The sequence below is a fragment of the Talpa europaea genome, assembly GCF_964194135.1.
Source record: "Talpa europaea genome assembly, chromosome: 3".
In the NCBI taxonomy this organism is placed as follows: domain Eukaryota; kingdom Metazoa; phylum Chordata; class Mammalia; order Eulipotyphla; family Talpidae; genus Talpa; species Talpa europaea.
The window spans coordinates 46,675,697-46,689,642 of NC_140069.1; the positions used below are offsets into that span (position 1 = coordinate 46,675,697).

The following is a 13,946-nucleotide window of genomic DNA, read 5'->3' on the forward strand; positions in this document are numbered from 1 at the left end:
GGTATTCTTTTCTGTTATCTTTTTTTTTTTTAAAGATTTATTTATTTATGCATACAAGAGCCTGAATATAGGCCAGAGGTGTGTGTGTGGGGGGGGAGAGAGAACCTACCAGAGACAGAATGGGGAGCAGAACAGGTAGATTGACTCAAATACACTGCTGTGGGGAGTAGTGGGCGAGTCAGGAGAGGTTTGCTGGGCCATGTGGGTCACCTCCCTGACTGGGGATAGAACCTATGCTGCAGTGGCTGCCAACAGCTTGATAGTACTGAGTCTTAACCCCTTGCGCCACCAGGGAGGCCCTATCTCTGTTATCTTTAACAGTGTAATATTTCATTGCCAATTGAATTCCATTGCATGAATGTGCCAGAATTTACTTATTCATTATACTATTATTGATGGACATTTGGGTTGTTTCCAGTTTTGGACTACTAGAAATAATATTGCTGACATCATTCTTGCATATATTTATCTTTCTGTGGGGAATAAATATAACTGGCTTGTGTTCAGTATTAATATAAGATATCAAGCAGTATCAGTTTTCCCTCCCACTAGTAGTATATGAGAGCTCTCCACATCCTTGTCAACATATGGTATCTTCAGCTTTCAAATTTTTTAGCTGTTCTGTAGTGGGAACAGTAGTAATTCATTGTGGTTTTAATTTGCATATCCCTAGAAGCAAGTATAAATGAATACCTTTTCACAAACCTGTTTATATTAGGATTGCTTCTATTGTGGAGTGCTGGTTGAAATATTTTTCCCATTTAAAAAAACTGCATTATCTTTTTAAAAAAACTTACATTTTTTATTGTAATAAAAATTTTATTACATTTTATTACAATAAAAAATTATAATCTCATGTGTTCTGAATTTACATCTTTTGTTGGATGTGTATATTGCAAATATCTTTCCATACTTATAATAGTATACTTTAATGAACAGAAATTTTAATTTTAATGATGTTTAGTTTATTAGTCTTTATTCTTAGGGTTAGTGCTTTTTTTGTATACCATTTAAAACATCTTTGTCTCCCACAAAGTTATGACAATAACCTTATTTTATTCTAAGCAGCTTTATTTTTTAATTTAATTTTAGATTTATCAAGAACTAGAGTTTATGTAGCAGGTGATCTAGGTTTAATTTATAGATATTCAGTTAACACAGCTCCTTTTTAAAAAAAAGATTTATTTTTTATTTATGCATTCAAGAGCTAAGTTGTAGGCCAAAAGTGTGGGGGGGTAAGAGGATTCACCAGAGACAGAGTCAGGAGCAGAACAGGCAGATATACTAAAATACACTGCTGAGGGGAGCAGTGGGTAAGACAGGAGAGATCTGCTGTGCCATGTGGGTTAGCTCCCTAGTTGGGATTGAACTCATGCCGCAGTGGCTGGCGATAGTTTGATAGCCTTGAGTCTTTAACCCCTGCACCACAGGGAGGCCCAGCACCATTTATTAAAAAGAAAATCCATTCCTCTTTATAAACTGCAGTGAAAGAAGGATATAGTCCTGGGTCTTAAATAATAGTTACATCCTGGAGAGAAGTTGAATTCATTCTGGTATGGCTGATCTTACAGTTAATTGGGAATATATCATAAAGCTATTTTGCTTTTTCTCTGTAATTTATTAAACATTTTTGGATATAATTTGATATATACATATGTTTATTTATATTCACATACAATATATGTATATATGTATGCATATACACACATTTATATATTTTGTCAAAATAGTACTCTTTACCCTTCACCCATACTCCCCAGAACAAGTTGAAAATAAATTGTAGACATTCTGTTTCATTACCCCTTAGTATTTCAGTGTGTAATTCCTAGGTACATATACACTCTCCTGTCAGGAAATTGGCATAGATCTGGTATTACCATGTCATCCACAGGCTCCATCCAGATTTTACTAATTGTCTCTATAATATCTAGGATTTAACCAGGATGTGATATTCTTACTATTTCTCTCAATTCCATTCCAGTCTGGAGTAATTCCTTGGTCTTTCTTGTGTTGTATGACCTTAACATTTTTAAAGCGTACAGAGGCACATTGTAGGATGCTCCCTAGTTATGTTTGCCTGATGTTTCTTTATGATTTATATGCCTTTTTTAAAAAATCACAAATATCATGGAAGTAACCTGAAATCATGTGTGTGTTTCATATCAGGAGACACCCAAGATTGATTTTTCTCACTAGTGATGACATTTTGTTACTTGGTGAAGAGAGTATCTTCCAGTCTTCTCTATTGTAAAGTTAATCAGTATGTTTTATTATTAAATAGTACGTAATTACTAAGTGTTTTCTGAGATTATATAAATATTCTATTCTCATCAAATTTTCACCTACCAGATTTGGCATTTATTGATGATTGTTGTCTAAATTACTCTAAATGTTGACTCTAAATGTTGCCAAGCATGATTTTTTAAACTCTGTATTCTCTTTTGACTTATTAGTTGCCATTCTACCCAGAATTTTCTCTTTCCACTCATTTTTTGGTTTATTTATTTATGTCACTATAGAATCTTGGATTCTCGTTTTATTGGCAAACTTGTAATTTGTTACTGTCATTCTCTATTTAGATGCTTCAAATTGTACCAGTTAGATCAGTGGTATGCTCTTCAAGTTGACTCCTGTTTTCTGATAGTTTCTCCTCATTCTTTGAGTACTTCTTACTTTCTGACACAATAAGTGTTAATCTTGTATTTTTCTTGCCCTAGCCCTGGCTCTAGCTAGGTCTCTAAGAGCCCTGGTTGATTAATCAGTTCGTTCTTTCAACAAATATTTATTGAGTGACTATTATGTTTCAGGGACTTTCTAAGTTGCTAACAACTGTTTTTTTAAATGTTAATAATAATGTCACTCCTTGAAAACTGTTGCACTTTTCTTTTTACCTGTCACATAGTAGGAATCCATAATTTTTGTTATGTATGTATATCTAATTAATAAGCCTTGTTATATTTATTGTTGATAAATATAATGATTTCCTCTAGTTATCTAAAAATCACTAAAAACTAATGTTATGTTTATAGTTTCAACTTTATAGTCATAAAATACCTGCGGATTTCTATGTAATGATTTTCTTTTTGCAACTTGAATTCAACTCTACCCCACTGAAAACAATGTGGTATTTTGCATTTCCTGGAGACATTTCATAGTTTGAAGTAATTCTTTAAATGTTTTTTTGAAAGCATTACAGTGTAAATGAAGACGGTGTCCACATGTGGAAATGTCAGCTCAATTCGGTATCGAACATATGGAGATACTTTAAAAAAGTTGAAGCCTTTTGGCATAGTTTGTGCTTTTCTGCCTTCTGGTCTTCTTCACAAAGACCACTTTCTCCATTTCTATGTAGAAGATATGTGGTAGCCTTATTTTCAAATGAAGACTGTATATGAGATTATTTTTTAAATGATATGAATATTTTTACCTAATTTAAGATCCAATTTGGTAGGAGTGGTAGACATAATGATTCTACTAGTGCATTAAAATCACTTGACTGGTGATTTTCAAACATAATTAATTTCCTATGTATTGCCATACTTAAATGGATCCTCCAAGCTTTCTTTTCTTTCCTTTTTCTTATTTTAACCTTATGCTATTTGTAGCTGTATGATTATTGCAAAGTAGAACTCAAAATGATGTCTTAAAATGTAATTAGCATGTTAATTATTAAACATAAATCTTTATGAAATAAGAAAAATTTAAACTTTTAAAGACATAGACTTACCTAATATTTTACCTAATATTACCTAATATTTTACCTAATATGTTACCTAATATTACCTAATAAAATATTACCTAATATTTCCACTGGTAGGTATATACCCAGGAGAAATGAGTATGTTTATCCACCAAAAGACTTATTAAAAAATGTTCAAGGTGCTTTTATACTTAATAACCCCAAACTGGAAACAATCCCAATGTCTCACCACCAGCAGAATAGAAAAACTGATATATTCATTCATTCATTCAGTGCAGTACCACTCAATGATTAAAATAAGTTGGAAATTCTGATATTTTCAACAAATCATTATGTTGAGTGATAAGGAGCAAGACAAAATAATATATACTCAGATTTGAAGAATAGGCAAAACTAGCCTGTGATGACACAAGTCAGAATGGGTATATTGGGGAGGTGGGTTTTGACTGGAAAAGAGAATGAAGGAACTTTCTGGGTGAAGGAAATGTTCATATCCTGAGCTGAATCGTGGTCACATGAGTGTTTACATATGTAATAATCTTGGAAATGTATGCTTAAGGTTTGTGCATTTTATTTATCATCCCTTCGTAAAATACTGTAAGAAAGAAAGAAGAGTCCCTTTGTGCTTGGTTCTTCCTCTGCCTTTAGTGTATGTATTAAATCAGGATTTGGACTACTAGGACTTAATATTCAAGGTAACTTTTCTTTGCTGTTTTTCTTATTCTTGTCTTTTCTGACATCCTCTTTTATTCTTCTGTTCTTTTTATTTCTGTCTTCTTCTTAACCTTGTTGGTTCCTGTTATTTCTCTTTTCTGTAGCTTCATTGAATTCTTTTGAGACATATGAGACAATTGAAACATATGTGAGCACTTTATTGATTCTTAGTGGATTGATGGATTGCTTATGACCAGGCTGCTCTTGCACATTTGTGTCAGGCTCTGTTGCCCATTTGATGGTATTTTATTGCCAGCAGTGATTTCTCTGATGCACTAAGTCCACCTGTTTTTGTATGTGATGAGTGGAGGCTTGAATGTATGGTTCAAAAGGCATAACTCAAATGAAGTTTTGCAGAATTTGCATTGAAAATGAACTTTACTTATAAAAACTTTATAATCACTTTGTGATTTTACACACATTTTATTAAATAACTTCTTTAGGTATTTAAAATGCCTTGATTTAATACTTTTACATGTTATTTCTATAAGGAAAAATTTTCAAACTTTTACAAAGGTAGAGAGAATGAGATAGTGAGTACCCCTCTATCCATCCCCCAACTTTAAGTTGCCAACACATGGCAGCCAATCTGGTTTCTCATCTATATTCTCTAAGAATTATTTTGAAACAAATCTCATATATATATAGCTTCATCCATGAATAAGTCAGTATGTATCTTTAAGGATTATTTTGGAGCAGTCTTTATATTTCCTTTGGCCTGTTGATTATAGTAAAACTAAAAGATTATTTTCATTAGATATGTCTAAAAATTATTGATGACCTTTTTTCATTGCTAACTTGTAGCTTAAATGCAAAAATGTAAATTTTCACAGATGATGTTTTCAATGATTAAACAAATACAAGCTTTTTGGGGTAAATTATGTTGAAGTTTAATACTTTATAATATTCAGCTCAAGCAGTCTGTGAATCTTGTATTTGCTTTGTTTTGAAATAGTATGACTATAAATTTGAATTTTTGGTCTTTAGCATACAGAAAATGTTGCAGATATCCCAGACTTTATTAGAAACAATTTTTCTGTGTATGTACTTTGTTTATACTCTAGAAAATCATACAGATGGGCCATCTACTCCTACCTTTTTCCATGGTAATTATATGTAATATAAATATAGCTTGCATGATTTATTATGGAAATATTTCACTTGTGTGCCTTTAATATTTTTTTTAAACAGGTAGTATAACTCCAACTGTGGAACTGAATGGGCTTGCTATGAAAAGGGGAGAGCCTGCCATCTACAGGCCATTAGATCCAAAGCCTTTCCCAAATTATAGAGCTAATTACAACTTTCGGGGCATGTACAATCAGAGGTTTGTATGTCTTCTTTGGTTTTGTTTTTATTCATTATTTTATGCATATTGTAAAAGTTTCTGAAACAAAAAATATTTCATTGTAAAGGGGATCCACTTTGGGCATTTTGCATGGAACTTAGGTAATTCAGGGTCACAAGGAATATTTTAAAGTAATACATTGAAAAACCTCATTTTCAGGAACTAGATTTTTTAATTGAATCTAGAGATCCTTGTGTTTGCTGTAGGCAGGACCAAGTTTTAAAGTCATTCCACAGAATGGTGCTGACTTGCCAGTTGGTTTGCTCATTTATTCATCAAGTGTATGCTTACCTTAAGTAGTGTTTTCCTGTTTTACCTGAATAATCGTACACCTGAGTGCTTATAATTTATGGGATAATTTTCTGAAGGATTTACTAAGTCTTTCTGTACATTGCGTATTTTTTTGATAGTTAACAAGCATAACAATTTTCTTTTATAAGCATACAGACTAAAGAACTTATTATTTATTTTTCTAACCATTTATGAAAGTCATAAAACTTATTTTAGAGAATATAAAATGCAAAAAGTTAAAAAGAAAATATAAATCAATTATAGTTATAGAATAAGCCGTCTTTAATATTTTTATTTACTTCATTTTTTTCTTTTTTCTTTGCAAATAAATATATTTACCCAAATTGAAGTTTTTCCTTTACATACAATTTCTATCATATTCTTTGCAGGCATAATATGTGAATGATAAAATGCACAAATCTTTTTCTTTATTGAGGTTATATTAATTTACAACATTGTATAGGCTTTAGGTGAAGATGTACAAATCTGAAGCATATGTCGTTATGACTTCATTTTATTCTCGTAAATATGTATTAGCCTTTTATTTGATGACTTTTTACATATGTATATTTTCATGTGCTCACCACTGAGATCAAGAGCCAGAATGTTCTGACACCCCTGAGAAATTCCTCAATACCTATTTGCACTTAATGCATCTCTTCCTAGAAGTAACCACTATTCTATCACCATAGACTCATTTTGCCTGTTGTTGACCTTAATATAAATATCATGCGGCATTTACTTTTTTGTAATTTCTTTTACTTTGTATAATGGTTTTATTGTTTATTTGCTTTTGTTTTTTGAGATTTATTTTGCTTGCATTTGGGTTTTGCCCTTTTTTCTTACTTGGTAGTGGTCCTTTATATGAATATATCATAATTTGTTCATTTTGCATATGTAATATTTTGTTCACTTTTCACTTATTTACAGTGATTTTTCACATCTTTAATTTTGAAAAAATATTTTTTTATGGCTACATGTACTTCATATGCCCAAGGGATGCTTTTTAAGTATATAAATTTTTTTATAGTGGATTCAGTTTTATTGTGATAACACTGACAGATTGTTTAAGACAAATTATTTTGTTTGATTAAAAATTGATACACTTTTTAATTTTGGTTTATTGACTACTTGCGACACTGAACAGTTTTTCAAATATTTATTAGTCTTTTATTTTTATTTATGTATTTATTTTAAAGCTCTTACTTTTTAAAGCTTTATTTATGCATCCAAAACTCAGATATAGGCCAGAGGTGCAGGGTGTGAGAGGATTCACCAGAGACAGAGTGGGGAGCAGAACAGGCGGATCTACTGCTGAGGGGGGCAGTGGGTGAGATAGGGGAGGTCTGCTGCGCCATGTGGGTAGCTCCCTGACTGGCCAGGGATTGAACTTCTGGTTCGGAGGCTACAGATAGCTTCACAGTACTGTCCTTAACCCCTTGCACCACCAGGGAGGCCTAGTTTATTCTTTTAATTTGTCCTTTTAAATTTGCATTTTTGTTAAGTAACTTTTTAAAATAAAATGTTATGTATTGTGTGGTTAGTCTTCAAATATTTGTGTTGAGGTTATTAGCATTAATTCTTATTTGTTGTAATTTTCTTGATTAAAAAAATTAGCTTTAGTTTTTTTTTTAAGATTTATTTATTTATGCATACAAGAGATGGGGTACAGGCCAGAGATCTGGGGGGTGAGAGGATTCTCCAGAGACAGAGTGGAAAACAGAACAGGCAAATTGACCAAAGTACAGTACTCAGGGGAGCAGCAGGTGCGACAGGAGAGGTCTGCTTCGCCATGTGGGTTTCTCCCTGACCGGAGGTCGAACTTGTGCTGCAGAGGCTGCGATTGCTTCATAGTGCAGTGCTTAACCCCTTGTACCACCAGGGAGGCCCCGAGTTTTGTTTTCTTTTAATGTTCTATAGTTTTCAATGTTATATGGTCTAATCTTTTAGCTATGTTTTTGTGATTTCTCATTGCTTTTATGCCTGAGAAATTCTCACATATGAACAAATATTTACTTATAGTTTTAAAAATATTGATAGTCAGTGACATATAACATTGCATATGTTTAAGTGTATATAACATTGATTTGGTACATTAATATTGCAATATGATTGTCATTGAGACATTCGTTAATTAATACCTCTGTCACATCGCATAATTATCATTTCTTCTAGGCTGATGCTTTTTAAATCATTTTATATATTTACTGACATAACGCAGATGTGAGGAGAAGATAATTTAGTCTGTACATATTCTGATACTTTTTGCTATCTTGCTTGTGGTGGAAACATTTTCATTTAAAACAGTCCTCTGAGAGCCCAGACCAAATAAATAAATAAATAAAACTTAGTCCTGTTCAAATTGTAAATAGTTCATTTAAATATTATTGCTCAGGGGCTTCACTGGGTGGCGCAGGCTGTTGAGCGCAGTGCTGTGAATCTGTCCGCAGCCTCTGCAGCACTGGTTTGACCCAGCCAGCCGGTGAGAATCTCACATGGCCCAGCAGACCTCTCCTGTTGCACCCACTGCTCCCCTCAGCAGTGTATTTCAGTCTGTTTGCCTGTTCTGTTCCCCGCTCTGTCTCTGGTGAATCCTCTCACCCTCCCGCATATCTGGCCTGTACCCCGGTTCTTGTATGCAAAAATAAATAAATCTAAAAATAAATAAATAAATAATTATTCCTTTTTTTTAAAAAAAAATATTGCTCAGGATCTGTGAGAAAAGCTGGCACAGTTTCCACAATTTCTTTGACTTTTGCCCTTCCCCACTTTCTCCCAGATATGTCTGGGGAATTTACTGTGTTGTCCTGGTAGGAAATAAGGGGTTTTGTTATCCTCCGGCCCTCTGGTCTTTGTGCTGATGTCCCTTTTCCACCAAATAGTTATTATCTCTTGCCTGCTCTACTGAAACCTGTAGTTGGTAACTTGTTCATTTTTTCACCTTCCTGAGAACATGACTTTTTTTGATAAAAACCTAAAGAAAGAGAGGGAATCATCTGTGTATCATGGGGGGGCTGGTGGTGGTGGTGAGGGAGAGAACATTCCAGGCAGAAGCAGCAGCAAAGGCAAAGCCTCTGAAGTAGGGATGTGACTGACATGTTGGCATTTCTATAAGGAGGTTAGTGTGGCTGGAACAGAGTGACTCAGGGATGAAGGAGCTGTGTGAGGTTAGAGAGGTAACAGGCAATCATGTGGTTTGATTTACTTTTCTAAGACTTTCACCTTTGTTGGCAGTTTGTAGACCTGCTTACATAGTTGTCATGAAGGATGAACAATTTTATTTAATTCCAGAGGGGCAGAGTGCCTGAAATCAAGCCTTCTATAGGTCATTAATTAATTTTGTATGTTTACAGATGAAATAGCATTACTGCTTAGCTAATGTCCAGAAGGTCCCCTTGTCTGCTGATGCAGATTGTTATCGGGCTGCAATTCAAACTAGATCATGTGAAAGTGAGAATTTTTGCTGATGTTGCTAAAAGGGCTCTTGGAAAGATCTTAGGCATGTAGGGCTTCCGTGTTGCTTTTGCCTCGTTTTTTAATTCTTCCTAGCTCTTACCTAATTTTTCCCATGCTTAACTTTATTTTCAAAGACACTCACTGCCATTTACTATATACTTCACATGTGATTAAGTTCCTATGCTTGTACTAGAAAAGGAACATGTTTTTATTTTTGGATAGTTCTTAGAATATCCCAAGAAAGATTTTGTTCTCCCAGAATTTGTTATACAGACTTAATTTGGAGGGGGGATACTTTAATTGGCCAAAACTGGTTATGTGCCCAGCATGGCAAAACAGGTTTTAGCCCTTTGAAACAATCATGCAGTGTACATGCAGAGAATGGTTTTCTAAAGGCAGAATCTGAGAATCATTTCTACTACAGGCAGGATATTGGTTCAAATACTAGTTCTGTCTTTAGCTGTGTGATCTTAGGTAAGGCACTGGACCTCCCTTAGTTTCCTGATTTGTAAATAGAGATAATACCAAATGAAAGGATTTCGGTAAGGTCTTATTCATTCAACAGACATTTATTGAATGCTTATTAATTGCTACATGTTGTGTTAGATTAGGTACTTTGATAAAAAACACATCTAGTAGATGCTGAATCTACTGGAAACAAAGGCAATGAAAAGAAACAAGAAGGGAATGAAAGATGTGCTCATATTCAGTTCTGGCAACATTGAGAGCAAGCACCTCACTCAAGATTGGGGAATCAATGAATCCTCCCAGAAGGAATTGTCTCTTGAACTGAATTTCACATTTAAGTAGGCATTTGCCAGGTGAATAAGGTGTGGAAAAGCAATGAGGATTTTGCAAACAACAGCAAGGAATCCTGAGAACTTCAGTTCAGTCATGGACTTGCAAAGAGTTAGGTATATCTGAAATGAAAAAACTGAAGTTGAGGCGGGGTACTGATATGATGGCCTTATATAACTTGCCAAGAGATTTAGCATTTTATTCTGAAGGTGACTGGAAACTATTGAAGGATTTTAAATGGAGGGGTAAAATAACTCTAAGTGTGTTTTAGGAATATTGCTTTGGTAGTATGTGGAACATAATTGTAATAGGCTTAAAATTCAAAGGAGAAAGACGAACTAGGATGTTGCTGTAATTCAGATTTAATTTGATGAGAGCTTGGAATACTGAAGATAAAGAGGAGTGAACAGTATTTAGATATTGACAAGGTTCATCTTGAAGCAGTGCTTGGAAATGGATTGGACGGGAGCTACTAAAGATAACTTTCACATATCAGAAAAGCTAGGTATACTGTTTATAATGAGAGGAGTTGGAGTAGGTCTTTGGAAATACAAGGAAATCAGTTTTGATTATGTTTAGTTTAAATTGCCTCTGAGATCTAGGAGTCACTTTATCATCCCAAAAGCTTAATGGAGAATATGAAAGATTGTCTTTGATTTTGAGAGTTTGTCGGAAGCACGCCTGGGAGGACGTACTTGAGGCTCTAGCGCTTCCATGATAGGAATGTGTAACATATCTTCCAGAAAATGGTATTGTTTAGCATACAGCCTGAGTAACCCATTTGTTCTTTATTTATATTTATAGGATTTGGACTTTCTTTATTTGTACTGGTTTTCATCATTCAATTTGGAACAATTTCATGACATACACCCCATGATAGGTCTCTCTATCCTCAGATGTGATTGGTATGTTTTGTATTGGCAGTATCGAGAGTAAGCACCTCACTCAAAATTGGGGAATCAGTGACTTCTCCCAGAAGGAGTTGTCAATATTTGGTTATCTTTAGCTTAATGTATCCCATTCTTGCCCAGTTACTTGTGGCTAGTTTAGTAAAGTTTCTTTCTCTTAATATATGGCATACGAGTTGAGTACATACTTAAAACTTCTTTTTGTCCTGGGAAATAAATCTATGAATCGTGGAAAAAATTTTATAGACAGTATGGTTGTCTTTCGAAATTTGATTCAGTGGAACAAGTTTGCTTAAATATCTGAACACAATTTATTTCATTATGTTAATTATTAGTAAAGCTAGAAATAATCAAGATTTTAGTTTATGAAATTCTTTTTTTTAAAAGATTTATTTATTTATGCATACAAGAATGGGGGTACAGGCCAGAGGTTGGGGGGTGCGGTGAGAGGATTCACCAGAGACAGAGTGGGGAGCAGAATAGGCAGACTGACTGAAATACACTGCTGTGGGGAGCAGTGGATAAGACAGGAGATATCTGCTGCACCATGTGGGTAGCTCCCTGGCCGGGGATCAAACTCATGCTGCAGTGGCTGCAGAAAGCTTCATAGGTTGCTTCTTAACCCCTTGCGCCACCAGGGAGGCCCTGTGAAATTCTCTTTAAAGTGTATTTCAAAGTTTTTGTAATATTGGCGGATGAATGCCTTTTATTTATTATTTTGGATTTGTTCAGACTGTCAAAGTATTCTTCACTAGTTTCTAATGTCCTTGAAAAAAAGGCACATTGGGAGGGCTTGGAGGGTGGGAGGAGCACAGGGGACTGTAGTGATGGTGTACAGATGAATTGGTGAAGGAAATTCTATGGGGACTATACCTGAGGGGAGAAAGAAAGCAAACATTGTTTGAAAATGAGCAGTGAACTAAAGTATATATAAATTTACAAAAAAAGGCACATTGGAAAGTACGGATAGTTGAAAAGTGTTGTAGCAGTATTATAAACAGGAGTTGTAAACAGTTTTTTTTTTTTTTTTTAAAGATTTATTTATTTATTTATACAAGCACTGGGTACAGTCAGAAGCGTGGGAGGGTGAGAGAATTCACCAGAGCCAGAGTGGGGAGCAGAGCAGGCAGAAGGACCGCAGTACACTGCTGAGGGGAGCAGCGGGCGGCAGGAGAGGCCTGCGCGCCATGTGGGACCCTCCTCCAGTGGCCGGGGAGCAGCTGGGGATCGAACCGGTGCCGCGGAGGCTTTGGCTTCGGGCAGCTTCACAACCCAGCGCTCAACTGCTGCGGCACCGGGGAGGCCCTGTAAACAGTTTTGCTTTCTGCCACCAGATGGTGCTGTGTACTGATGAAACAATACACAGACTGGGTGAGTTCACTATGGTATTCAAAGTTTGGTGGATAACTAATAATGAGAGGTTAAACCATTTGAAATCTCCAATGTTTGAACTTTCTTAGACCTATAAATATGTCAGTTTCATGTGAAACTGAACAGTAAGTCAGGGAGATGATTTCAAGATATGTGATCGTGATTTTGGATTAGAAGCTTTTGTCTTAGGTGGGCTGTGTTTAAAGTTAAGAATAGAAACTAGTGGACACTGTCACTCTTTTTAGCAGTATTATTGCTTGGTAAGACCAGATGTGACACTCTACATTTTATGAAAATAGAAATACAGTTTTATTTTTGAAATGAAATATGAAGAGTGCCTGAACGTCTGTTTTCCCAAATTTTAGATAAACATAAAATTACTGACAAAACATTTTAGGGGCTTGTGCTTTTGGCTAGAGTAATGGGACCAGATTTAAACCTCTGTCATATACACCTAGAAAATCTAAGTACGATTCTTAGGTTATATGTACTGATACAATTATTTGAAGGGAATTTGTCGTAAGTTAAAGATTTATGTTGATGCAGTGTATTTTCTTTAGCTGCTGTCATGTTACAGAAGATATAGATGCAGTGGAAAGACAGCTGAAGATGGAAAAAAGTGATAAAGGCAGTGACTTAGTCCAGGGCACTGGGAATGAGATGTACCTTATAACAGCAGTACGGAATCTAGTGTTTGGTACTATCTGAAGTTGTTAGGGAGTAAGGATAGTGTTCTAAAACAAAATAACTTCAGTATTTTATGGGAATGTTTCTGCTGTATAAAATAAAATCCACATCATTCATTCATTCATATTTGGTTTTGTACATGAATTCTAGTTTTTCTACCTCTTTGGTAATGCTTTTTTTTTTTTTTAATAATAGCCATCGGAATGGATGTGTGAAGTGGTTCCACCAATTTTTAAAAAATTTATTTATTTATTTATGCATACAAAAACTGGGGTAAAGGTCAGAGGTATGGAGGGTGAGAGGATTCACCAGAGACAGAGTGGGGTGGTTCCATCAATTTTTAATACATCTCTTAGTACTAAATTCATTTCTGAAGACACTTTATTTTCTCTAATTCATTGACAGTAAGAGTGTATGTAAACATAGATTGATCCAATATGTCAGTGTCAATAAATCTGTAGTTCTTTTTTTAAAAAAAAGATTTATTTTATGCATACAAGAGCTAGGGTGTAGCCCACAGGTGTGGGGGGTGGTGGTGAGAGGATTCACCAGAGACAGAGTGAGGAACAGAACAGGCAGATTGACTGAAAAACACTGATGAGGGGAGCATTGGGTGAGACAAGAGAGGTCGGTTGTGCCATGTGGGTTAACTCCCTGGCCAGGGAGTAGCGCC

At 35.0% G+C, this 13,946-nt stretch overlaps 1 protein-coding gene across 2 annotated transcripts in view; it reads left to right on the top strand.

Moving 5' to 3' along the window:
* Nucleotides 1-13,946, top strand: part of STAU2 (staufen double-stranded RNA binding protein 2) — a gene marked incomplete at its 3' end in the record, with an annotated part of 226,201 nt that overhangs the window by 13,730 nt on the left and 198,525 nt on the right. For both annotated transcript variants that reach the window (XM_084230139.1, XM_084230140.1), the window contains exon 3: nucleotides 5,606-5,741. In XM_084230139.1, coding sequence (XP_084086265.1) covers nucleotides 5,606-5,741 — 136 coding nt within the window. The remainder of the gene's footprint in view (nucleotides 1-5,605; nucleotides 5,742-13,946) is intronic.